Source organism: Odontesthes bonariensis, chromosome 16 (assembly GCF_027942865.1).
Source record: "Odontesthes bonariensis isolate fOdoBon6 chromosome 16, fOdoBon6.hap1, whole genome shotgun sequence".
NCBI classification, from domain to species: domain Eukaryota; kingdom Metazoa; phylum Chordata; class Actinopteri; order Atheriniformes; family Atherinopsidae; genus Odontesthes; species Odontesthes bonariensis.
Window position 1 is genome coordinate 10,942,604 of NC_134521.1, and position 25,312 is coordinate 10,967,915.

The 25,312-nt window shown below is 41.9% G+C and overlaps 1 protein-coding gene across 2 annotated transcripts in view; it reads left to right on the plus strand.

The window, feature by feature from the left end:
- The window catches only part of phldb1a (pleckstrin homology-like domain, family B, member 1a), a 29,649-nt gene extending 6,553 nt beyond the window's left edge, over positions 1-23,096 (plus strand). Inside the window, exons 6-25 of one of the 2 annotated variants that reach the window (XM_075487827.1) lie at positions 902-1,959; positions 6,365-6,592; positions 6,676-6,807; positions 7,162-7,299; positions 7,827-7,955; positions 10,078-10,233; positions 10,340-10,450; positions 11,303-11,392; positions 11,503-11,637; positions 11,930-12,052; positions 12,208-12,366; positions 12,543-12,683; positions 12,974-13,093; positions 13,163-13,241; positions 13,845-13,989; positions 14,326-14,416; positions 15,360-15,506; positions 16,999-17,218; positions 21,700-21,785; positions 22,173-23,096. In XM_075487827.1, the coding sequence (XP_075343942.1) occupies positions 902-1,959; positions 6,365-6,592; positions 6,676-6,807; positions 7,162-7,299; positions 7,827-7,955; positions 10,078-10,233; positions 10,340-10,450; positions 11,303-11,392; positions 11,503-11,637; positions 11,930-12,052; positions 12,208-12,366; positions 12,543-12,683; positions 12,974-13,093; positions 13,163-13,241; positions 13,845-13,989; positions 14,326-14,416; positions 15,360-15,506; positions 16,999-17,218; positions 21,700-21,785; positions 22,173-22,313 (3,629 nt within the window). In that variant the 3' untranslated portion in view covers positions 22,314-23,096. The remainder of the gene's footprint in view (positions 1-901; positions 1,960-6,364; positions 6,593-6,675; positions 6,808-7,161; positions 7,300-7,826; positions 7,956-10,077; positions 10,234-10,339; positions 10,451-11,302; positions 11,393-11,502; positions 11,638-11,929; positions 12,053-12,207; positions 12,367-12,542; positions 12,684-12,973; positions 13,094-13,162; positions 13,242-13,844; positions 13,990-14,325; positions 14,417-15,359; positions 15,507-16,998; positions 17,219-21,699; positions 21,786-22,172) is intronic. The other variant, XM_075487828.1, reaches the window with a different exon arrangement.
- Positions 23,097-25,312: the final 2,216 nt, after the last annotated feature.

Genomic DNA, 25,312 nt, shown 5'->3' on the forward strand with positions numbered 1-25,312 from the left:
AACGTTGAGACTTTAGGCAGTAAATAGACATGATTCGTTGGATTATTCAATGTGCAACTCACATTTTAATGTAAAGAAATCAAAATATTTGTTTTGTGCTTGCTAAGTTTGTCACAAAATTGACCTTTAAGTTTGATTTACATCATTGATTTACATGAATATTTTTATCCCTGAAAGGATGCAGAAATAGCTTGTTCAGAACTAATTATCAGCAGCCTACATTGTGATCTACTTCATCTACACATTCGCTCAGTGTGGTGACCTGATTGTGTTCAAGAACTGCTGGAATCTTTAGCACAAGTGCTTTTGGTATTCTTTTGCAGTAATGTAATATTATTCTGGCCCACCGCCCACTGTAACTGCTGCCCCGGGCTGTCTGTGATATTTAGAACCCATTCTCCTTTGACCTTATTACTTTGGCTGTCAGTGCCTGAACAGTAAGACCCACCACACCCTTTCCAGAGTGAACTGCCCACTCTTTCCTGACCAAGCCCTGATTTCATCTGCTTTGAATGAGGTACACGGCTGTAGCTTTATATTTAGCTGCTCCAGATCCCTGTGGGATTACAACACAATTTAGGAGCATCCCAAACAGTGAGCTCAGCTCACGCAGGAGACCATAAGTTCTATAGGAGACACCCACCCCTCTTTAAAGTTGGCTACTTAGACACTGTGTGGGATTGAGTGCATGCCAAAACATTTACAGGCATGTGTATATTTCTTTTAATGGACTCTACCCTTTGCCCTGAGGTGGGGAAGAAGTCAACAGGGTTAAGATGGCACAGGGCAGACCCCCTTTTATAGTGTATTTGTTTAGATGTGTTTTTGCAACTGCCCCCTTCTGTTTATTCTACCAGAATGCTTATTCTACGGGCAAATGTTTCTGTCTCCCCACCTGCAGACCCCCACAGTGCCTCTAATGGAACCCATGAGTCTTTTTCATGCAACAATGACGATGCGCTCAACGACTTTTCAAAGAAATTGCAGGACTCCCTGGTGCTGAAAACTTCATTGTCATCATCGGGTTTTGGTAAACAGCCACTTCAGTCATCTCATGCGGACATCTTTAATGGGAGAAACGGCTCCACAGCAGAGGTTTGCATGAATGAAAACAGCATCTCTGTGACTCAAAACATCGGCAACAAAAGGCTTCCAGTTCCTGCTCGGTCTGCTCAGACCAATCTGGCTCCTGTCCCCCATCCACGGACCTCACTCTCCATGGGCTTCAGTGGTACCGGTGCGGGTCAGAGGTCCCAGGAGAGCCCAAAGCCTCTCAGAAATGTAAGAGCAGAGGCCACATCAAGCCCCAAACCACATGTCAGGGGCTCAGGACAAGGCACAGAAAACTCAAGCCTGAGTCACAAACCATCCTCCATCAAGCTTTCCCAAACGGCCCCATCAAGCCCCCAGTTAAGAGGTTCCTCCCGACAGAAGAGATCCAGCAGTCCCATGCGAGAACAGGGTCAGTTTCTCTCTCATGTAGATGTCCCTCAAAGGCCAGTCGGGTCCACTAGCCTAAGGGAGCTTCCTCCTCTCAGCCCTTCCATGTCCCGTAGAGGCACTCCACTGTCACAGGGAGTCCTAGAGAGCCCCCAGGCCCACCGAAAATTTGCAACCCCTTCAAAATCCGAGGCAGTGTACACACAAAGGTCGTCATCTCCCCCTGGGCATGAGAAAGAGTCTGGAAGCAGGCAGTTAAAGACAGGCCCGGGAAGCACATTCATGTCGAGCTTGGGTTCTGTATCTGGTTTGTCCCCTCTCGCCAGCCCTCATAGCCAAAGGAAGACCTCCTGCATGAGAGCGAAAGGATCTGCCAGCAAGGAAGGGAATGTTACGAAACCATACACCAGGGAACGCAAAAACAGCATCTCTGAGATCAGTGACAATGAGGACGAGTTGCTGGAATACCACCGATGGCAGAGAGAGGAGAGGCTGCGGGAGCAGGAAATGGAGAAACTGGTAAGTGATCCGTTTGAAAGTAGATACAGTTGGATTTTAACTCCTTAACCACATCTAAAGCGTGTGTAAATCTGGATTAGGATGTGCCTTTTTTCTTCTTTATATCAAGTATGGCTGATATCTGACAACCCAACAAAAGTAAATCAACAGGCAGAAAATGGCAGCTGAGTCTGGGTGCATAAAGAGTGTAACATTAACACTGAGGTGGAGCCTGTTAGGTAACAACTGTAGATCTAGAGTTCAGTCTCTTTTTAGATGGGGTTTGATCTTGATCTGAATTTATCCTGCCAACAAGAAAAACATACCTAATATAGTGGTTTGCAGAGAGGCTTTGGAGATACATAAATTGATGGTTTATTCGGAAAACAGATTATTGCACACAGCTTGGTTAGCGAGGGACTTTTATTTTCCACAATGTTGCTGCTCAGCCTTGAAAACACAGACACTATGATTTTAAAGGAGATAAACACACGTCAGTGGAGAAGACAGCGAGTCCTGGCACAGCAGACTGAATGTCTGCTTTCTGATATCTTCCCCAAATCCTCTGGCTCGTAGCCCGTAGCTCAGCTTGTCTGAACATTACTGGCATCGTCGGCCCAAACGGTCTGAGAGATACGGGTTGAACATTCTTCCAGACGTCTTGGGGTCCAGTGCAGAGGGCGCGGCTGGTTGTTTCTCAACACTATATTTACCAGATGAGCGGCATCCACTTTCAAAGCCGCCTCCCCTTGACTCAGGGTTCTTTCTTATTCGTTCCCACACTATATCACAGACTGCATACTTGTTATCTATCTTCAGTCCAGAACCCACTCTCTTTCCTCAGTAGCCTTCAAACCTGTAATTCTGCCCCCACCCATTCCTGTCCGCTGACAGCTGAGATGACCACAGAGATGGGTGGTCCATGCAGGCCCTCCATGTCTAAAAAGATTTCTGCTAACAATAAAGGTTATAAACAATAAACGTAACAGGAATTTGAGTCGTAGAACACGTAGAACACATAGTTTGTTCAGTTCTTGCTGTTGGCGTTTCATGGTCTTTAGCTTGTTAGCGCGATTCTTTCAATGGAAGCCCAAGAACAAGCTGGAGAAGTCTTAAACAAAGTATTTATTGGTGGTCACAAGTCAAGTATCAGCGCTGGACTCGGAGAGACAGAGTTCTCGCATGAAATCCGTCCGACCGAGCCCCGATATCCGGAAACATTTCATATTTATGTTCACCTTAATCTCACAGAGGTTGTACCTACACTCTTCAACGTATCATTGAACATTTACTAGTGATATGAGCAGGCCATCCACCGTCTTCGTCATGTTCTTTGGATGTGATAAACAATGTGTGTGTGTGAGTGTTGTTTTAGACGTGTATCTACTATACCAGACCCATCTGTCCTAATAGAGACGCTTTATCTGACCCAGTTATTTTATCCCGCTACGTCATCTTAAAGTCTTGAACATACATTGCGGTTGCATGAGCAGAGTGTATACGTACAAACTAGGAACATAGATTATTTAGTGAACTACAGAATATGAATACATAACGTCTAAGAATAAAGCCAATTTATAACAAGCTACAGAAACAGCATTTGGCTTATTCCTGATCCTCCTCAACTCCACAGTCATCTCCATGAGGGGACTGTTCCTACACAAAGCAGTCCACCAGTTACTTGGTGAGTATTTCTGGAGATGACAGGAATCTTAGCAGTTTTGGACGTCTGAGGTGCAACTGTTTAAGAGAAACAGTGAACGTTCAGTCCTCTGTGGGGGTCCCGCGCTGCTGGCTGGCTGCTCTTAAACCTTGTGTGTGGTCTGTCTTTCAGGCTGTCAGGTAGTCCAGGTGCTGGACTTTTCCTCAATGTGCGGTTTGCTTTGTCCAGATTATAATGGGCTCATTGCAGGTTGATCACTGTATCTTCAACTTCAATACTGTGGTGACGAGCAAACTGCAGCAGGTTTTCAAAGGTGTTTAAACGCTTATTTACTTCGGTCAATGACAATCTTTCCAGGACTTTAATCATAAGGAATGCTAAGGCATCTGGCCCGTTATGGATGAGACTTTTCCTCTTAAGACATTGTATGATTTTTTTTAAAGGCTCAATGTTGAAATTCAGATGTATCTAGGTTATAGTAGGGTCATATATTTAGCTTTTACGCTGCTAAGAGATAGTTGTGTTGCACCATCGTACAATAATGGGCTACTGAGACAAATACATGTCTCAAACAAGGGCAATTATCTCCTGCTTATCTGAAAAATACCAAACTTAAACTGTGTTTAAATTGGAGTAAGCAGGTATGGAATATGGATGGACAGATGGATGGAAGCTAATGATAAAATATTAAACCATTACCCTACATTGAGCACAACTAAGCTTCCTGTTATTTCTGTAAAAGTTGTGTTCAAACATTTCATTACTAACCAGGTAGCAAGTGGTGCATCATGCTGGAGTCATAGACCACTTCTTTTTCTTTTAGATTATCATGGCCTTGAATTAAGCACCTAAAAGCCATATGTTGTGGACAAAGAAAGGACTTCCTCACAGCAGCATACATTCTCTATATCTGGCGCACAGCTCTCCTGGCACGGTTGGCACAGATATGCAGGACTGTGCTGTAAAATAAATATTACTTTGCACAAGTGGACGTTGCTGCACTAACGCTGCCATTTAACATGCAACAAAAGTAAAGGGCAAAAGTGGAGTGGAAGGGATGTGATAGAGATGCTAATTATAGTGTATTTTCTTTTGGGAGGAGGTCAAACTACCATTTTCTTTTTACTGTGCATAACAGAGAAATACTGGAGGTTTTTCCAGTGCCACCACGTTCTGTTTAACAAGAGAATCATTTATTAGCGTCTTTAGAGAATTAGACATCACTCTCCTATCTTCTGAGTTTGAAGCTAAGGTCAGCTGGTAAGTGCTGTCCCCGGGTTTATAAATCCACCTTCTGCAGCTGCAGGTTGCTCAGAGACAGATACGTCAGCTTTAGTAATGATTTCAGGCAGTGGCGAAACAATTGCGGACAGGGCCCAGGGGCAAAACATCCCGACCGGGCCCCCTCGTTCCGGTGCGCGCGCACGTACACCCACACGCGCGCGCGCTCATTAAAGCATGTCCATCTCATCCATCGAGTGACGAGAAAAGAAGGCTATTTTTTGACGCCAACCCTCCCCATTAATCCGGGCTTGGGACCAGCACCTGTTTGAGCTGACTACATCCAAGTGGCTGGGTTAGGCTAAACTATATACATGATTTGCAAAGATTGCAACAAAACATTTCGGAATGTTTAAACATAGATGTTTAAACATAGTTACCAGTTTGTTTGCGATGCAAACAAACTGGTAACTATATACACTTTTTTTTTTTTTTTTTTTTTTGGTTGAGTGGGTGAGGGCCCTGGGCCCAGGGGCAGTTGCCCCGCCCGCCTCGCCTATAGCTCCACCCCTGATTTCAGGCCTAACAGAGGTCCAAACAATTACTTTTACTTTAATACTGAAGCTTACTTAGGCTGTTAATGTACTTTACTGAAGTTGTGTCTCTAATGATGGACTTAAACTGGAAATAGTAGAGTATTTTTACATAACTTTTACTGAAGTAAAGGTTGTTAATATTCTTACACTACTGAGTGGCAAGAACAGAAACCCTTACCTCCGATGAAGAGTTTGTGGTCAAACCATAAACCCAACTTGAGTGTTTGAGTCAATTCTAAAACATAACCAGGTCAACTTGTTGTCATTCATTTGATTAATATATCGTAAGAAATTCCTGTTTTTTTATCTTTTATCTTGAACCATCGGTAATTAACTTCTATTGTCTGTAGATATTTATAGTATTTTACAAACGCATAGCTGGAAGTATAAATAGTAGTAACTACTTTATTTACCCATTGTTGTGGCTAAAAGTGACTGCACATCACACACAGTTACTCCTGGTCCTGCCAGCCTTCTAATTATTGTCAGATTGGAATGATGATTACATATTCCACACTATTTCGTTAGATTAAAGCAAGTATTCAATTGTTTGGTGCAACGGGACACAAAAGAATAACCCCAAGCTCGAACAATAGCATGTCGAACAAGTAAAGTAATAAAAAACAAACCGCCTAAAGCGTCCGAATTAGAATGTTAAACTCCCGACAGCTGTTGGAAACTTTCAGTCAGTAAACAAAACTTACCCATGTCTTATATTTGTTCTTTTCATTGTCTCTCAGACTCTTTTTTCATGCACAACTCTGTCAGGTTTCATTATGAAGCCCCTCCTGAGAGACAGACTGCTATCGGGTTGCAGCTGTCCCGTGCCAGTGGCTAAGGGACAGCTGCCTAAATGGGACAAAGTCACCCAAGGACAATTGCAGCTAATCTGCAATATGATCTAGAATACTGGACAGCATGACTATGTCTCACATCTCTTCTGTAGGAGCGACAGAGGCTGGAGACCATCCTGAACCTGTGTGCAGGGTATAATCAGGAGGACAGCGCTGCAGAGCTGTTGAGGAGTGGGCTGCTGGGGGGTGTCAAAGGAATCTGCTCCGACCTCGGAGGGGGGATGTCCCTTCAAGGAGCAGACGGAGCCCAAAGGGTGGGAGAGAATGATGAGGAAATTCACAGAGAGGAGTCCAGCAGCACAGAGAGCACACATCAAGAGGTAACATTCACATTCTCATACACATGTGGTGAGAAAGACATGTTAGGTTTACAGCTTTTAAAAACACACAACTCTGCACTCAGTGTGAAGAGCTGCTTGGTGGGCAGGAGCAGGGCCACCTGGAGGAGGAGCGGGGCAGGATCTTGGCCAGGGTTGATGACTTAAAGCACAGAGTCGGTGAACTGGAGCAGCAGCTACAAGAGACCAAACGGGAGGTCAGCAGACACACCTGTACAGACGTTCATGTGTGCTGATGAAACACGAGGCACTTAAACTAGCACAATCAGACATCTTCTTCTCTTTTCCTTGGCTTTTAATACCACATAGGCTGTTGATTTTATGTTCACAGATATTCTATTTGGAGTGGGGTTGGCAGCATATTTATTTATTATGTTTTATTGTGTTTATTTTATTGTACAGCACAAACCTTCGTGTTTATTTAAACTGTGCTTTATAAATAAAGTGGATTGGATTGGATCTTCTCACCAATCTAGAGTGAAGAGTGAAGTATTTATGTAGCCAAGCAGCGGTTGTTAGTCAGCAAACTGTGGCACCATATTTGTCTCTAGGTGGAGATGGAGCAGGCCCTGCTGCAGGCAGAGAGGAGGGCAGAGCAGGAGCAAGCGGAGGCCGAAAATGAAATCATCTCTCGGCTGCAGCTCAGACTCAGCCAGCTGAACAAGGCCACCCAGCAAGAGAAAGACAACGTGAGTGATGCGATGCAATACATGCTGTCAGTTTGCCAACAGCCGCTAGTCTATTGCACGTGAACGACATGTTTGCATACATAAAACTCACTCTTTTCTGAATGTGCAGTCTGGATCAACAGTATGGACAGATTTCCCAGCTGACTTGCACTGCTTCTTAAGTAGCAGACTGTCGTGAATCACAAAGCACAACCTGCTTTCTTTCTGAAGTAGTACATTTAAAACTCAGCAAAACAGCTGCTTGCAGGGATTGGTAGTCTATTGTAACCAAAACTACTTATAACTAAAAACGACTAACTTTCCCTCTTTATGTCTCTCCCATGCTAACACTGCAAACACCCACAAACCTACCCTCTGCCTTCTCTTATACCCTTTTAACTGCCTCGGCTGTCTCTTTAGCATTTATAGCTTGACTGCATGGATTTTTTTAGTTGTCCTTGATTTTATTTTTTTTTCTCCCTGGCGTGGTATGTGGGTCTGAATGCGGGAACAATTGTGTGTGCGTGTGTGTCTCTGTGTGTTTTTAGGGGAGGGCTAATGTGTCGGCTGAGCGGAAGGTCCTGGAAAAGCAGAGGAATGAGTACAATGAACTGAAGAGGCAGTTTGATAAGTGCCCCTTGTCTCTAAGGGAACAGTTACAGGAGCAGCTCAGCAGGGTCAGTGTTCTCACGCAGCCCACTGGCTGGCAACAGTGAGTTATAATATACTGAACACAACAGTACTGTATGATCTGCACAGAAAGAGCCGCAGATGTAACACTGACTCTGTTTTGAAGCACTCAGAGTCACTTATAAAACTGCTGACTGTGCGTCTCCTCATCTTTCTGCTGTTGCGCTTCCTCACATAAACATGTACGGTTTATTAAAGCCCTTCATAGGGCAAGTGACTGTTTTTCATCACTTGATAAAGTGCCCTATGAAGGTTTAAAGCAGTACCATTTGTTGCTATACAGCAGCTAACCGGTTGCTTCCCCAGCAGCAGTTTTAACCTGAAATGTAATCACTGCTGTTCCCATCCATATTTGCTTGTTGATGTCAGTTGTAATTTGTAACAAATAATAGAATTATTAACAGCTTTGCTCTAAAAAGTTTGCATGCTTTTACCGATAATACGATTCAAATCACCTTCATCCACTTAGCGTTTGTTGAGCTAGAGCAGTGCATCTTCACAGACCTTAAATGATGAATCTGGTGTTTTTGCGCCTTCTTAAAGTCTATAAATTGTTTTATAAAGAGATCAACGCTGTGTCCATTCTGTCTGGCCTCAGCACTCATTCTTTGTTCCTCAGCAGGAACCATCGCAGACAGAAATCTTTACAGCCCCATTTGTAAAGAGGGTGGGGTGCTGTGTAAAATGTAAAACCTGAGCTGTAAAAATTAACAGCAGAAAGCAACAATTAGTAAGTCACTGAAGCGTCATAATTACGGTTATTAAAAATAGCACAAAGTGCAGAAATGTACATGCACGCACTTTGAATCTGATGTAAGAAATATAAGAGAAGTTGTAACAGGAAGATGTTTATCACTGAGTTGCATCACCTCTCTTTGTTAAAATCTGTAAGTGATCGGGAACTGAGGAGAAATATTTCTGTCATTTTTAAAGTGAAGAGTTCCCCCGTTGCTGTTTGCTATAGCTGCCCTTCATTTTGGGGCCTTGATTTATTATGTGATCAGTTTACCAAAATTTATTTAGAGGGTGTCGGATCCAGGGAGCAAGTTGGTCAGTTTCACATCTGGATCTTTTTTAGTATGGAGCCTGATGGCAGCATATGTTTATCCATCCATATATGTTCTTCTTCTTCTTCTTCCACTTCTTCTTCTTTTGGCCTCTCACTTTTATCAAGGGTCGCCACAGCGTGATCATCGATTTAGCACATGTTTTACGCCAGATGCCCTTCTTGACGTAACCCTCACCATTTATACGGGCTTCGGAGCGACTTATCCATCCATGTATACAGTATATATATATGTATATATATATATATATATATATATATATATATACATATATATATTATTTAGCGTTAATTGTGCAATCACACATGTGCAAGTTACCTGCTAAAGTACTCCCAAACCATCAGAGCCAAGAAAAGGATATTTCACCTTGAGATTTATAGTTTTTTTTTATACTTCAGGATTAATTCTTAAGCGATTTTGTATTGTTTCTTTCTATTTTTTCCTTCAGTTTTATATTTAGAAACATTATTCTTTAATTGTTTAAGTATTTGTCCACAGTTTTGGTGATGGTGATCCCTTTTTCTTATTCTCACTTCTAAAAGACTCTCTGAGATATTCTTTTTATATCCAGTCATGTGACTGTCTGGTTTAACATTGCACAACCTCCCAACATCTGTCTTTTATTCACCATCTCAGCTGTTGTTTTGTTGCTGACATAGATTTGAAAAAAAAAGCCCATTTTGTTGCAACATTTAGTTCTTTGGACTATTTTAGATTAAATATACAGATTAAATCTTTAAAAAGTTCTTTTCTTTACATTTTACACAGCATCCAAACTTACTTGTCATTCAAACTGGTTTTCAACCGTGATTATTTTTCATTAGAATTCATAGACAGCAGGCATTTCACGAAGGATTAACTCATAATATAGAATAATGTGTTTATGATAAGTTAAACTCCAAGGTGAGCATCATATAGGAATCTTTGGATTCACAGCCCAAAGGTAGCAATTCATTGTTTTCTGTCTGGAATTCTTTTTTAGCACTGGTTTCATGCTTAGAGTCTGACTTTAAATGGTGTGAATAACTTTGTATACGGACAGAAAGCTGAAGCTCTGGAGTCTGGGACCAAGCAGTTTGAGGAGCTGGAGTTCTGCCAGCTGGAGGAGGAGAGCAGTCTAGATGAAAAGAAGGAAGCTCAGAGCTCACAGCTTCTTCAAGAACGAGCCGATTATCACTGCAGTGTGGCCAAGAGGAAGGTGGGATGCATGTGTGCACAATAATGCATATGTGTGCACAATCCTGCTACCGGCATGGTATTACTGTCTGTGTCCGCCCAACATCAAAATACATGTTGATTCACAGGAGAAGGTGGCTGCTCTGGAAGCTCAGGTGAAGCAGCTGGGGTTACAAGCGTCTCAGGACTGTGAGCGACTGGCAAAAGACAGAACAGTGACTCTGCAGCTGTTACGCAAGGTGAGCCGTTCAGTGTTCGTGAACCTGCTCAAAAGTGCGTCGGATTTACAGTCCTGGTCAGACGTTTGATATCATGGCAAAGTAGGGGTTTGTGACCCTTTTTTGGAACCATCAAGAAGCTTCTGGAATAATGTTTGCTGAATATTTGACTACTGGCACAATTTGTAGATTTAAATGAATGTTGTTAGTTTAGAGTTTAGAGTCCAGAGTTATTGGAAAAGCTAACGTTGGTGCTCTAAGGTAGAGCTGACAGCTCTGAGGTAGTCCTCCTTTTTCATTCTTCCATCCAGCTAAACAGCCCCAACCACCGCCACCCTCTCTTGTAACAGCTGGTAATTGTTCTGGTTTCTGAAAGTTTTACTTTTACGCCTCCAGATATCTGGACATAATGGCCTAACAGCTCAATCTTTTTCTCATTAGAGCATAAAACTTTCCCCCTGATGGCTTTTTCTTTGTCCAATGTGTTCAGCTGCAAACTTTGATGAAGCGTGAAGCTGTTGATTTTGGATCTGGGGCTAGTTTCTTGGACGGCAGCCTCTCAATATACGGCGATGTACAAAAGTTTGAACTGATGATCTTGGAAATCTTTAGCTGCTCTGAAAGGACTCTTATTTAAGACAACAATCCTCTTTTTGAGATCTGCAATGGCCTTCTTGCACCAGTGAATTTCCTGTTTATCGATCCAGTTAAAAAAAAAAAACACTTCAAAGAAATATTGAAAGCAAAACCAAGCCTAGCAGTACTATGACATTTATTTCCTCTATAATAAGAACTGTGAGCTGATGCAAGACACGGTGGCAGCTGTGACTAGCTGTATAACACCTGTATTCCCATGTTGCTTCTGCCTCTCAGGAGCAGGACAGGCTGTGTGCCCTGGAGAAGAGGTACCACTTCTTGACTGGAGGGAAAAACTTCCCAAAGTCCACCAGCAGCACGAAAGAGGTGAGCAGGTACATGTGAGACATCGTATCGCAGCCACATGTGGTCTCTAAGCTGGAGAAGAATTACTGCAAAAGTGGACATTTTTTTACTCGGGTGAACTTTTTGAACAGGAATTTCTTCACATCAGCGAACCTGACCTTGTTTATGTGGATGGTGCTCCTCATAGCCCCTGTCCTTCCTCTGCCTCCTTCTCCTCCTCCTCTCACATCCCCTCCCCTGAACTCTGTCCTGTCAGACTGCAAGAGGTAAATCTGAGCAAAATCCTCTTTGAAAAAGAGCCTAAAGATCCTGTCTGTCTACAGTACAATTGGGCATGATGTGTGTTAGCAAACGACTGGCAGATAGCTGCAAGCTTGCGGTGTGTTTGCTGGTAGGAAGAGTGCCCGTTTCTTTCTTTATTAATGTTTAAGTCTTGAAAAAGACGATTAAACTGTAATTTTGATTTCAATGTTCGAGGCCAAGCGGGTTGGGAAGCTTTTGATTGACTCTCAGCGTAAGTGTGTCTTGAGCCATTTTGTGTTGTGGCTGTCGATACAGGAGTACCTCAGGCTGTCTGATGTCCATAGGATGTATGGAAATGCTTCTCTGCAGCCTCACTCTTCCTCTCCTGCTGCTCTCCACTGCATCTCCCTCACTGTATCTCCAGCTCTGCCATGCGAGGTAGTCCGCTTTTCTGCTCTTTGCAGTACTCTGCTCATTAACTGAGTCTCCAAATGTTCTTATGGATGCATTTTCTCACCCATCTTTTGAACATTGTCTTCTCTCCCTGTTTCCTAAATGTTTGCATGTCGTATTCTTTCTGTATCCGTGTGAAGGAGTACGTCACAGTCAGTCAGTTAAGCCAGATCTTTGGGATGCAGAGAGTTAACCCCTCCTCTTCTTCCTCTACTCCATCATTCCAACTTGCCTCGTCTGAATCTACCTTCTCATGCCACTCGACCGCATGTGGCCCTTCCTCCTTTTTTTCTGCACAGGTTTGTTCTATCTAGCATTTTTTTGGCACCATTCATTCTTCCCCAGCATTGCAGCAGTTCACTGAATTTCTATGATTTTCTGCCCTATATTTATCTTTACCTGTCTGTTATAAGCTGTTGCACCACTGTTTGCCTTTTTTTTTTATGTTTCGGCTGCATGCTTTTGATCACCTCAGAGCCAGGCTGAGCTGGGCAGGAATGTTATGCCTCCCATTAATCTTGAGCGCTGGTACCAGGACATCATGGCTGCTGGAGAGCCTCAGTCATGTCCTCCACCGCTGCCTGCAAAGTCTTTTTCCACACGCAGACATGGGCAGGTAAAGTCACTTATGCTCTCTTGGTTGTTAGTTTGAATAGTCTTGCTGAAGTACTCCCAACACACGAGGCGGTTCTCTCATTAACCACTAAGTTATCCATATGGTTAAGACTAGGAAGCCCTATAGTGGTAAAAAAGAAGAAAGAAAAAGATGGGGGAGCCGATCGGCATCCATTGTGCCCAATATTTAGGAATAAATAAACACTTAACCACAAAATGAACATGTCCATGTCCATCGTGAAAACCATAAAGTACAAATTACAAAGATATCAATCTGTGTTTATCTCCCAGCTTTTGAAGTCTAAATCTGAAGGCGAGGTTGGACAGGCATCATCAAGCACTCATTTTAGTAGCACAGCCGCCCTGTCACACTCCAGCGGTGTCATGCATGAGAAAAACGCACCCACCAAGGTCAGTTTTGTGTCTCTAAACTGTAATCAGATGTTGACAGCAGTTCACCACTTTTTCTGCCTTTCTTAGGGGTTACAGTTGATGCTGAGAGAGATGACAAATCCATTAGACATGGACCCTAAGAAGCAAATGTCTCTGCAGTGCAAAGGTGAGTCTGTCTGTCCTGTCATGTGCACGCACCAAACTGTAGGTTTTCATCAGGAATTCCCACGTAACTAACCAGTTGCTTTCTCTTGCTTGGTCTTTAAAGTCAGTGAGAGGATATGAATAGATCAGCAGACCATTAAAACCTCCTGTAGGACCCTTTATGCTGCCAAAATAGCTTTGACCTGTCAAAGCACGAGCACCTGGGTGTCCGACAGCTTTGGATCTTGTGGGTAGTGGTTTGGGGCCTCCATGGATTGGGCTTGTTCCCCCACATTCTGCAGATTCTCCGGGGAGTCCAAGCCACTGTCTTGGACTGTTTGTTGTTTTTTCTGGGCGGTTTTTGTGCCGCAAAGTGTCCCAGAATCCTGAGGTGCGAAGGGTGCTGCCTTTGATAAGTTCTGTTGCCATAGCAGCAGCAGTTGTTGGTCTGTAGTTTAGCTTGGCAGTGACTACCAAAGCAACGTCAACCGAAATGTCAGGACTCAAAGTTTCCCAGCAGAACATCATTGTTACTTTATCTAACTGAGAGCAATGATCGGGCACAATCAGCAGAGGGCGGTGTAAGTCTGCGACAACTGACGCCGCACCTTCTCTGCTTCCACAGATCCGTCTCCCACCGTTCATCACTCCATCCTGCATCATCAGACGCCATCGAGTGGCAGCCAGGCATATGACACCCTCAGCCTGGAGAGCTCAGACAGTATGGAGACCAGCATCTCCACCGGCAACTCCGCATGCACCCCGGAAAGGTGAGAGACTGGAAAAAGAGCAGTTGGCTCTGTTTCCATGGGAACACTCAAGTCTGCCCCCTCTCTTAGAAGAAAGGTCACCATGCTTTGTTCCTGTGACAACGTGTTTTGTTACATGCCTGCTCGTGTGACTACACTGGCTGTTGCCATGCCAACCCCTTCAAGTTTTGAAGTTAAGTTTACTGGTGTTAATGAAGAACCCGTGGCTTTTTTTTTTTTTTGTTGCTCTCCTGCTGTTTTCAGTGTTCGGTTTCCAGGCATGTTTGTTTGCATTTGTCATCCGAAGCCGTGTCATAGCTGTGTAATCAATGATCCTTTTGCCTTTGTGTGTTGTAGCGCCTGTGGGTTGGAGGCCCAGAGGATAGAAGAGATGGAGAAGATGTTAAAGGAAGCGCAGCAGGAGAAAGCCAGACTGATTGAGAACAGAGTGAGTTCCCGACTCTGTTGCTGCAGAGTCTTGATGTGAAATTGCTCAGTCCTCACATGACTGGACGTCGGTTCCCCATCACAGCGTGTCCTTCATTGCACAGTTACACTATTCAAGGAACTTTAACTGAGATTATTTTAAATTTTAAAGTATTTTTTAAATGAAAGCATGTCAAATACTGAAATGAGCTATTTTTCTGCATATATTTGACATTCAACTAAATATCTTCAGGTTTTGGACTAGTTTGAATTGATTGACTAGTGAAATATTCTGAATTTAAGCTGTTTTTAGCCGTAAATGTGAAATTTCTTTACACTACCAAAGTGATATTCATATTTGTGTGAAGGAAATAGTTTTCTATAGAATGTTTCATGAATAAGAATCAATTCACAATATTATTTAGAACATTAAAAATTATCAGGTTTTTGGCAATTAAATTATCAAGAGATATTTAGTGCAATAACCTTTCGGTTAAAGTTAGAATGAAATCAGATTTCAACACATTTTGTAAAACAATAACAATACCATCGTATAATTCCCTGAAAGTTATTGCAAAAATCTTCTGTTTTCTGGTTCAAAAGAGAAAAATGGTCAAAGGAATCAGAGTGAACAGTGAAGTTTAAGGTGAATATGTCAAATATTTTGTTAATCTTTGTATTATTTCTTCATGTTGAAACAAAGCAGACCTTTGAGTAAGCGTCTCAAAGCCGCAAAGGATCATTTTACATCAGCAAAGCTCACTCTTCCGTACACAGACTAAAAGAATGTACTTTACAAAACCCTGGATTGGGACTTGAATTCTCCTGTGCGTCTTCTGACAGTCATTTACTTTGTATTGCAATATTTGCCTGCCATTAACATATTTCCCTGTCTCCCATTTCCCCATTATTTTTTCTTCCCTTCTCCCCATCTGTTCCTCTTTCTCCTGTCCCTCCGCTCCCAGGAGAGGGAGGTGCAGGCTCGACGGCAGATGTTGGAGGAAGAGCGGAGGAGGCGAGAGGAGGCCGAGAAGAGGCTCCAGGACGAGACGGCCCACAGGCGGATGCTGGTGGAGGAGGAGGTGAAGATGAGAGAGAAGCACTTCTCTCAGGTCAGTGGAGCAGCAGGAGGAGACTGAAGGGAAGGGGGGGGTGAGACACTAAAGAGAGGCTGGGTGCAAAGGAAGATCAAAGATTGTCAAAGAAGGGAGAGAAAGGCGGGAGGGGAACAGAGTGAGAGGAAAAACAAAAGGGGGCAGGGTACAAAAAGATAAATGTGCATATAATTCACAAGAAGTTTTAATCCTGGCCCATCAGAACTATCAGCATCTGTCATTATGAACATCTATAAGAAATGCATCCAGGTCGCCTGTTGTTGGTATGTGAGACTCGCTTGTTAAGTAAGTCTTTAAGATGCTGCAATCTGTGTAATCTGTAGTGACAAATCCACAGATAATTAACACCTGGCTCTTTAGCCGAGTGAAGAATCAACTACCTGCATGGCGTCAGCCCAAAGCATTAATAAGGGACGCTAATAGTGCATTTCCCAGGTGGCAGCTGTGAGACAGCAGACAGGTTTAATTCATATTAGCATACAACCTTGATTGTGAAAGAAAAGCTTCCTCCAAAAAGCGCTTTGATGGTAAACGGAGAGTTTTACATGTGCGTTATGAGCTGAATAAGGTGATTAGCCTCCCTTGTTTTGCAATGTCTCCACAGCCCTGTGTCAGTGTTGGAGGAGGTCGAACCTGCACTGCCTCAAAGATTTATATATTTTGTTGTTTTTGTTCTTATTTTTTATTGACACAGACTTGTGTGAGATACTTACAAGTAGCCAGTGTTTTCCCTGAAGCAGACAGCGGTCAGAGCGCTCTCGGTTTGGAAAAGCCAAGCCAACAGACAACAGAACAGGGACAAGAGAAAAGCAAATTGTTCCCAACTAAAACTAAATTAATCTAAAAACTATTTTAGAACATTTCCAGGAAATACTGCATACGCTGGGTTTTTACAACACATCACTGTTGCATCACAGCTCTACTTCATACAACCTCACCTAAAAAAAAGGATAAAATAGACTTTTATTGCACTGGGATGGGGAAATGTACATTGATTTGTTAGAATTAGGAGATTGTTGTTTCCTGTAACAAAGGAAATTTCAAAAACTGTCACATGGAGATAGTGGAAGAGGAGAAAATGAGCAGGCTTATCCTAATAATAGATGTCAGGTGAGTCAAACTGTAGCTGTCCACACCACTGCCCAGGACTCACAGTTTTAAGACACACACTCCCTTGATTTGGCTTGAGTGAAAGAAGTTCTTCCATGCTGTTTTTATCCTGTTCAGGGCTGTGATGACACCAGATGCTTCCTTGACAGCTCGCCTGGAAGAGATCAATTCAGGCTTAAACCTAAAGCCATTTTAGATTCACCATTTAACCCATTATGCACGTCTTTGATAGTCTATTGCGCCATTATTTGATAATTAAGCCTGTTAGGAAGTGCATTCGTAAAAGGAGGAAAATATTCAAATACTTTGCCATTTTAATGGAGAAATGCATTCCTGACAGTTAGCAGCAGTAAGGCAATGTGAGATGTTTCTTACACAGGCTCGTCCAATGACGCGCTACCTGCCAAACCGGAAGGAGGAGTTTGACCTGCGTGCCCATGTGGAGTCATCCGGCCACTGCATAGACACCTGCCCCTTCGTCATCATCACAGAGAAAATGTGCAAAGGCCACCTGATAAAGATGGGCGGGAAAATCAAATCGTGGAAAAAACGCTGGTTCGTTTTTGACCGTCTTAAGAGGAACTTCTGTTATTACGCAGGTGAGGAATGATGACGTATTTGTACATATGTATCTGTTATTCACTGGTTCACATACATGTCAGTTCACTGCAGCTTATTCATGCAAGAGATCTTTGAACAAGTCACACGTATTCACAATTTATAAGCATATAAACCCACAACACACATAAAATAACACAAGTATCTGCAGTAAAGTCTCCATGAGTAACGAACGTCTCTTTACATTGTCCAGATCAAAGTTTCCATCCTTTAGTCCTGGTCCTTTGTAAAACACCAGCTGTTGTAATAGGAGCACAAATAAAGATACATTACATCTGCCTCTAAAATTGGACAACAAACCAGAATACATCACTTTAAAGTGGCATGTCATTGTAAACTCTGACAGCAGGGGCTCGCCTGAGGCTAATCACATGATCACGCCTTAAAATAGTCTAATTTGTCATAAGCATAATGACAATTCTGTACACTATCAGTACATTTTTATTATTTTATTTTATTTATTTATTTAAAACGGGGACAATGCACAAAAGCATTCATCTTGAGAGAAGAGATGCCTTGTGCCAGGTTGTTGCAACATTTGCTAATTTCCACTTGTCGTCCCTGGGCACGTAAGGTAAGAACAGATTAAGATAGTAAAATATGACAGATAAAAGTAATATGCAGACCATAATATTTTTAAAATAGACAAAATACACTGGCAAAAAAGAAAAAAAAGAGAAAGAAAAACAGGAAACAAGGGTGCCAAAATCATGAAGTGCACAGTAGGGATCAACAGCACATACTCTCTCAATCTCATCACACATTCAAACACAAACACACACACAGATAACAGTCCAACTTTCCCCTTCCCCATCCTCCCCCAACGACCACACTCATTACACACACCAGCAACCAGACATACACACACACAAACACACACACTCACATGTCACTCAATGTGTGCAAGCTTGCTTACTTACATAGAATAAATAAAAAAAATCCCTCTCAGATGCAGGACTCTAATTCAGAACACGGCTGCAGAACGGTGAGACAAAGACAAACTAAAGTTGCTGCAAATATAAAGGGCGGAAAGAACAACAAATATTTAACATTCGTTAATTACTTTGAAGGGCTCTTATACACCAAACTGAGAAAAAGAACCCTGCTGGGTCGGCACATTCAATACACCCAGGACCAGCAATCTGTGCAACAAGTGGTCGCTCAGCAATGCAGAAAGAAGCCGAAGTACATTCAAAAAACAAAAAAAAACAGAAACAGAAGAGCTCATGAGCTTGTGCCATCCAGAGCTAGTCTGTCCTGAGTCACATGCGCATGTTGCTGTGAAGGTGTTTTGGGATGAAAAAAAAAGAGGACATTTTGACATTTTTAGGTTAGCTGTTAGCTTTTTATCACTGCCACCTCCTTTTTGGTGCACTCATTAGCTACAGTCAAAGTGAGCTCCCTTTATAAGGTAAATTGGTGAATCGAAATCAGGTCAGTGGCTTCTGACAATGGTGAGTGGGTGCACACACCAGAAAACTCTGGAGTTTGTTTGCAATTAATCGATAATCTGCAACAGCTGGTCAAACACTGGAAAATCTTCCACCAGACTGATCTTTATCGAGCATTTCCAGATGTCCCACATAGCACAGGTCTCTTTTTACTGACATTACGTTATGATACAAGTAGCTCCAGGTATTTCCAGCCAAAACAATGATGTCACAGTGTTGGGAAAGGTAAATAAATGAAAAACAAATGAAATAATCCAGAAGCATGTGGAAAGAGGGAGAGACAAAACTATAATAATTCAGGATCTGATTGGACTACGAGAAACAGGTGGGAGCAATTATGAGGACAGAAATCGGAAAATAACGGGTTATAAGTAAACCCAGTACAATGGAAGTTAATGGCTTTTTACATCAACATCTTTTTCACATAGAAAATGCTCAGAAAACTGTGCGGCATGCAGAGAACGCACAGAACACTGTGGTCTTTACACAGATATTTAAGCAAATGAATGACATTCAAGTCCGGAAAAAAAGGTACAAATTTAATGCTACATTATACTCATGTTATACATGATGGGATAATTCCATAGAAATGACGCCCTGAGCTGGAGTCGAGCCCTTTAAACGGATCGTTCTGGAGGAATTTGTAAGTGTCTGTTACTGCTGCCAGCTGCCTCGGTGGACAGTTAACCGGATGGCTGAGCCCCGTAAACCTTAATGCAACACAAAGCAGACTGCAGATCACGGACTGTACCCCCAGTTCTCATCCCGGCTCCTGTGATGCATTCACTCTGAATTAATGATGTTTGCTGCCTTTGTTTTTACACTGCTGGGTTTTGGATGAACGGGTGACTGTCGTGTCTGCGGCTTTGGGACGTTTTGGCAGCACACGCTCCGACTCTGAAAACGTTCCTCGGAGGAAACAATTAAAAACCGAGCCTGTGGTGGAATAAATACATGTTGCTTTTTGGTCTTTGATGTAAAAGTGTTGACAGGACTGTGGTTAAAAAATGTTCTCTGCCCTCTCTCGTGCCTTTAAGGCCTAAAGGTTCCACTGAACACTGCCTTCTGCATCAACAAGTCTCCACATTGTAAAAGACTAATTAAATTACTTCAAATTACCTGCTTTGGATTCCCTAATAAAGCGTCCCATTCTGCTTAATGCTTTGGCTTCATTTACAGAGAGGCTTTTCAGATTAAAGGGATTCAACCGGTGAACTTTCTGTAGAAAAGTTCTCTATTAGACTTCAGGCCTGCACCTGATTTAGTGTCCACTGTGGATCTGTTCCTTCTTCTCAATCTAATATCACTCCCAATCACTCGTTATCCATTTCAGGGCTAATTGAACTATGCATTTTTTTCTCAGTTCCTATGTGTTAAATTTAAGTCGTTGTAGTTTTTTTTATTCCAGTTTATCAGAATTTAACAGTTTTTTTCCAACAAGCTTGTTTTGAAACATTATTTTACAATCAAGTTCAAAATAGAATCCGAGTATATATTTTCATTCCTGACACCCCGGTTCCTTTTGCTCCTCTTTCCACTCACTCGCCTAGCCTTTTCACCCCCTCACTCCTGACGAAGATGATGGTGATGATGGTGATGAAATAAGATGCAATACTTTCTGTGGATGTGTTTTTCTCAGGGAGGAGGCTAGCTCCTGGCTTGTTCGTGACTAATAAAACGAAACTCACATTTCAAAAACATTTATCTCATTACTAAGCAGATTTGACTTATGGAAAGGGGGGGGGCAAGAAAAAGTGTGGGACACATTTCAAAAGATTGCTGTTAATTGTTGGTGGATGTTTGTTTCTCCGCTGGGCGCTGCTCGCTCTGCACGCAGGAGACCAGAAGAGAAAGACCAGTTTTTATTTGAACAAAGTTCAGATGGAGACGATTTTATTTGAAGAAATTTGAGACGTTCCTCTCGTCTCTTAAATGCCTGTAGTTTAGCCCCAAACTACCAAAACCCATCAGCTCAGCAGCGGCGTCCAATGAGTTCCCCCTCAGGTTTCACTGAACTATAACTACCAAACTCTTCAGCGGGAAGTGACATCCTGCGGGTGGACGGGAAGGTCCGACCTGCTTTAAGCTCATTTTTCAACAGGAAGATCAAATGTGATATTCAAAAGTGGGGTTTTCTTTTTAAGATTTACAAAAATTCTGAACCTCGCCAGCAGCCAAAAGGCTACAAAAGAAGAAAAAATGCAGACGATCCAGAACGTACAGCTGAGGAAAACAAGTCAGATTAATAGGATGGTAAAGACTTCAGGCACTGCTTGAAATAGACCTGCACTTTTAATTAACTTTTACTCTTATACAGTTCAACTCATACCTATTCATAGATTTATGTTGCTGGGAAAGACTTCATACGTTTGTCGTGTATTGTCTCCATCTAAAAAATTAAAGTTGGGAGTGTTTCTCACTTTTTCTACTGAAGACAAAGGAAGCGGTCCTCATACATTCAAATACAAATGCTATTCACACAAAAAAAAGTTGTAAAAACGTCACATGACTTGATCATAAAATGATGGAAAATCTCCAACATGACAAGAGAAGGAGCACACGAGATAAACTAAGGATTACAAAAAACCTTATTTCAGATGATGGTGGTTTAAGGTTGTTTTTTAGGACAAACTTCTGGGGAAAAAACAATGTCTTCATGTGTCAGTTTTAGCTTGAACAAGTCACAGAGATGTCGCTTCATCCGATCCCACGTTCCCTTTTTCTCACCAATTTTGAGCTCATACGATTTATTTTGCTGCTACAAACTGTTGAAATAATTCTCATTTCAGGCCAAACAGGCCAAATGTTTACTATGATTTGTGTTTTGCAACAAAATACGAACCGTATTCTACAGGTAAAATAAAACTCTTTTACTATTAATGCTGTTATGTATCCCCTCATCACTGACTGATTCCCCTGTCTGGTGCTCGGGCTGGCTGAGGTCTTGCATCAGTTCTACAAGATGTAATGTAATGTATCTTAATATATTTATTTTCTTTTTCTCCTCTCAGACAAGCACGAGACCAAGCTGAAAGGGCTCATTTACTTTCAAGCAATTGAGGAGGTTTATTACGATCACCTACGCAGCGCCGCCAAGGTAAGCTCTTCTTTGCCATTAATTACAGTTCACAATGTCATTCACCATTTTAGATATTGGTTAAATATTTAATACACAGATAATTATAATTCATAAATTTACCAGCTGACTGGATGAGACTAAATTAACTCCAAAATGCTCTTTGTTCAGGTTGCTTTTAATTAAGAAACTACATTTAATTCCCATTTTATTCTAAGTTCCCTGAAAATATTGTCAAAATAATTTGCTTAATTCAATCCATTGTTTTCCTTAACTTGTTAAAGTGCATTTTACTACTGGAGCCGGTTATTTCAAAGCCGTTACAGTTAGTTCTCAGATTTGGAAAAAAAAAGGTGCAACAGGTACAGCTGAAATAAAACCTCTCTCTCTTTTCCTGTAATTCTCCAGAGCCCCAATCCTTCGTTGACCTTCTGTGTGAAAACTCACGACCGCCTTTACTACATGGTGGCGCCGTCCCCGGAGGCCATGAGGATCTGGATGGATGTCATAGTAACGGGCGCAGAGGGATACACGCAGTTCATGAGCTGATAGACCTCCCAGGTGTCAGATTTGGAGGGGACACCTGCGGGGCGACCCGAGCTGCTCCCTGCTGGAGTTGGTGTTTAAGGGACGGACGTCAGAAGAAATGAGATATCTGATGAGAAGCCTGACACCTTCAGGTGAATGAGGGCTTACTCTGTGCATTTTATTGAATTTATAGGTTGTATTTATTGATCTGGTATGAGTTTTAAGAGAAAAGACTGTTTTAGCCCGTCGGTAGATTTATGAATGAACGACACCAATCATATTATATTGCCAAAAAATGTATTATTAATTGTTTAGAGTATGATTTCAAAGATTTCAGGAGGAACATGTTTTCTTACTTTGTGACACTTCTGAAGCTGATCTATGCACACGGTGTTATGATGCTAAACTTTTTGATACGGCTCTGGTTTTACTATTTACTATTATATTTCAGACTAAAGAATCTGTTCATATTTAAAAACAGCAACAACAATAATACAAAGAACTATTCTAAAAGATTTTAGAAGCATGATGTATATTCTATGTTAAGTTAAACATTGTTTGGTGCCAAATACTTCTAATACTGCCAGATTTTTACTATATTATTATTAACATCAAGCATCAGTGCTGTTCCAGGAGCTTTTCCTTCAGGTAAATAACAACAATAACGTGTTTGTACTTGACATAAATATGTTAAACAAAATCTTCTTACAAGCATTTGAATAAATATCAGTAATTATAGGGCTGTAATGATATCCTAAAACCACTATGTACATTTATTAAATAAGAATAAAAAATTCACGTGTTGGTTTGTTTTGTCTCTGATGAACAAGTTTGATGTCGACAAATTGGTTAAACTGAACCCGCTCGATTACAGCTTCCTTAATTAATACTTCTAACAAAACAAGTCATTAATTACCACCTTTCTTTGAATAATCTCACTAGCTCTAATGAGATGCAAGCTTTCACAAAGGTGCTCTCTTTTAAAGAGAACAACGAGTCTATTTACATAAAAACGTCAGGTAGCTTAATTGGCTCTTTAACTTGTATTATCATAGAAGTTGGGGCTGAGGTACTGAAATCCAACCACCTTTTTTTGTATTTCTGGGGCATCGTCATTAATTACATGGCTCGTATGCACTGGATGGGCCACAGTGAAATAAAAAAACATGAAATTACATGCATGATTCAACACGGAGAAATTTGAAACCACATACGTTTCCCATGAAAAAGTTCTTATCTCTTCACAAAGTGTCTCGTGCTTCAAACGACATTAATGAAGAGGCGCGTGCAGCTTCATTACGATGTAGGACTTGGCTGCTTGATTAAATCACCTGCTGTGATCAGTGGAATATTTAGGAGTTATGTAGATTATCAAGGAAACACGCCTTGCTCCTGACAGAAAGCAATTAGATTCAGCAGCTGAAGTAAAACACGTTTATGAGTAAATTGAACATAAATCCTGCGTCGGTTCGGAACAAGTAAAGCACCCGTCTCGCTGTCTTTGAGTTTCTGTGACCTTGGGAAAGATTTTCACACATTGTGCCATTCGGTATCTCTGAGTCTCTGGTGCACCCAGCTGCATAATAAACACATCTTCAATGGGGGGTAGTGTAAGCTCATTACCATGGTGACGAGCATGAGTGACACCTAGCCTTATGGTTGATGAAATATTAATGAGCGAAGGGCGATCTCCCCTCACTTTCACACACCCAGGCTGGCCTTTTCCCCGGGCCTTCATCTGGAATAAGACAGTTAGGCTGTGAATTAGTGATGATCTCACACAAGTTAGTCAGTTTGTTAATGGGAGATATTATCCTCGTCTGAAAACAACCTCAAGAATTCTGATGAAATGGAGACATCTCCCAGCTCAAGTTTAACGCATAGCCTGTCAAAACCTCCACTCCCACATCCTTCTCAGCACTTTGGAGCAGGCGTTTGTGATTCATAAGTTTTCATATCCACATGTGAGTTCAGATTAATTTGGGAGATTAAAGGGAAAGATCTCTTGCCCATCCCCGAAACATGCTCCCCCCTCCACACAAACACGCAGATGAAAGCATCTTTCCCTAAATGCATCTGAAGCGGCAGCGAAACCTCCTCTCCCACTGTTTACCACTTTGAACCATCGTCCTCACTTTCTTTGAAGGAAACGTAAAGTGACAGCCATTAATTTAAAACAAGGCACACAGTGTACAAATTCACGAAATTACAATGCTTTTGGATTTCATGGCAACCACAACAGTGTGTGAAAAATATCCAGAGGGAAATCGTGCCAGCGCTGACCTAATAGGGCCAAGAGAAGTGCCATACTATGAGATATTATTCTGTTTTTTAAAAGTTATTACACTTAACTATGTCAGACACATGGATCTTTGTTTTCGTGTTTTCTTTCCTTTCCAAATAGTTAAAATACTACATTATATCTTACTTTAACACCTCTTTCTGTGCACGAACTACCAGAAACTAATCAATCAATTTCAGCTTTAATTTTATTTATATTTCTCTTCACAGGCAAATCAACAAAGAAAACTACAAATGTAGGTAGGTGTGGCCAAGCACTCCATCAGCTCTAACATCTGTCATAAAGACTGATAGGAAACTTATTTATATCCAAGACTGTGCAAAAGGGTGCAGATTTACTGAAACATGAGCAAGCATAAATGCAAATATAAATAAGGCAGTTTAAGCAATTCTAATCAGCTTTAAAGTGAATATCTGCTCTGAGCTCCTTTATTCTCCAACACAGCCTGAACCCTCTTTAACAAGCTTTCTGTCATTTCTTTAAGGAGTCTTCAGGAATAGTTCTCCAGGCTTCCTGAAAGGCATCCCAAAGCTCTTTTCTCTGGGGAGGATTCATCCCTCCATCAGACCTGCTGCCACTGATTTTCAGTCCACTTCTTGTGTCATTTGGCACAGCTCAGCCTTTTCTCCCTGTTTCCCTTCCTTAAGAACGGCTTCTTGACAGCCACCCTTCCATGGAGCCCATTTCTGATGAGGCTTGGGCCAACAGCAGATGGATC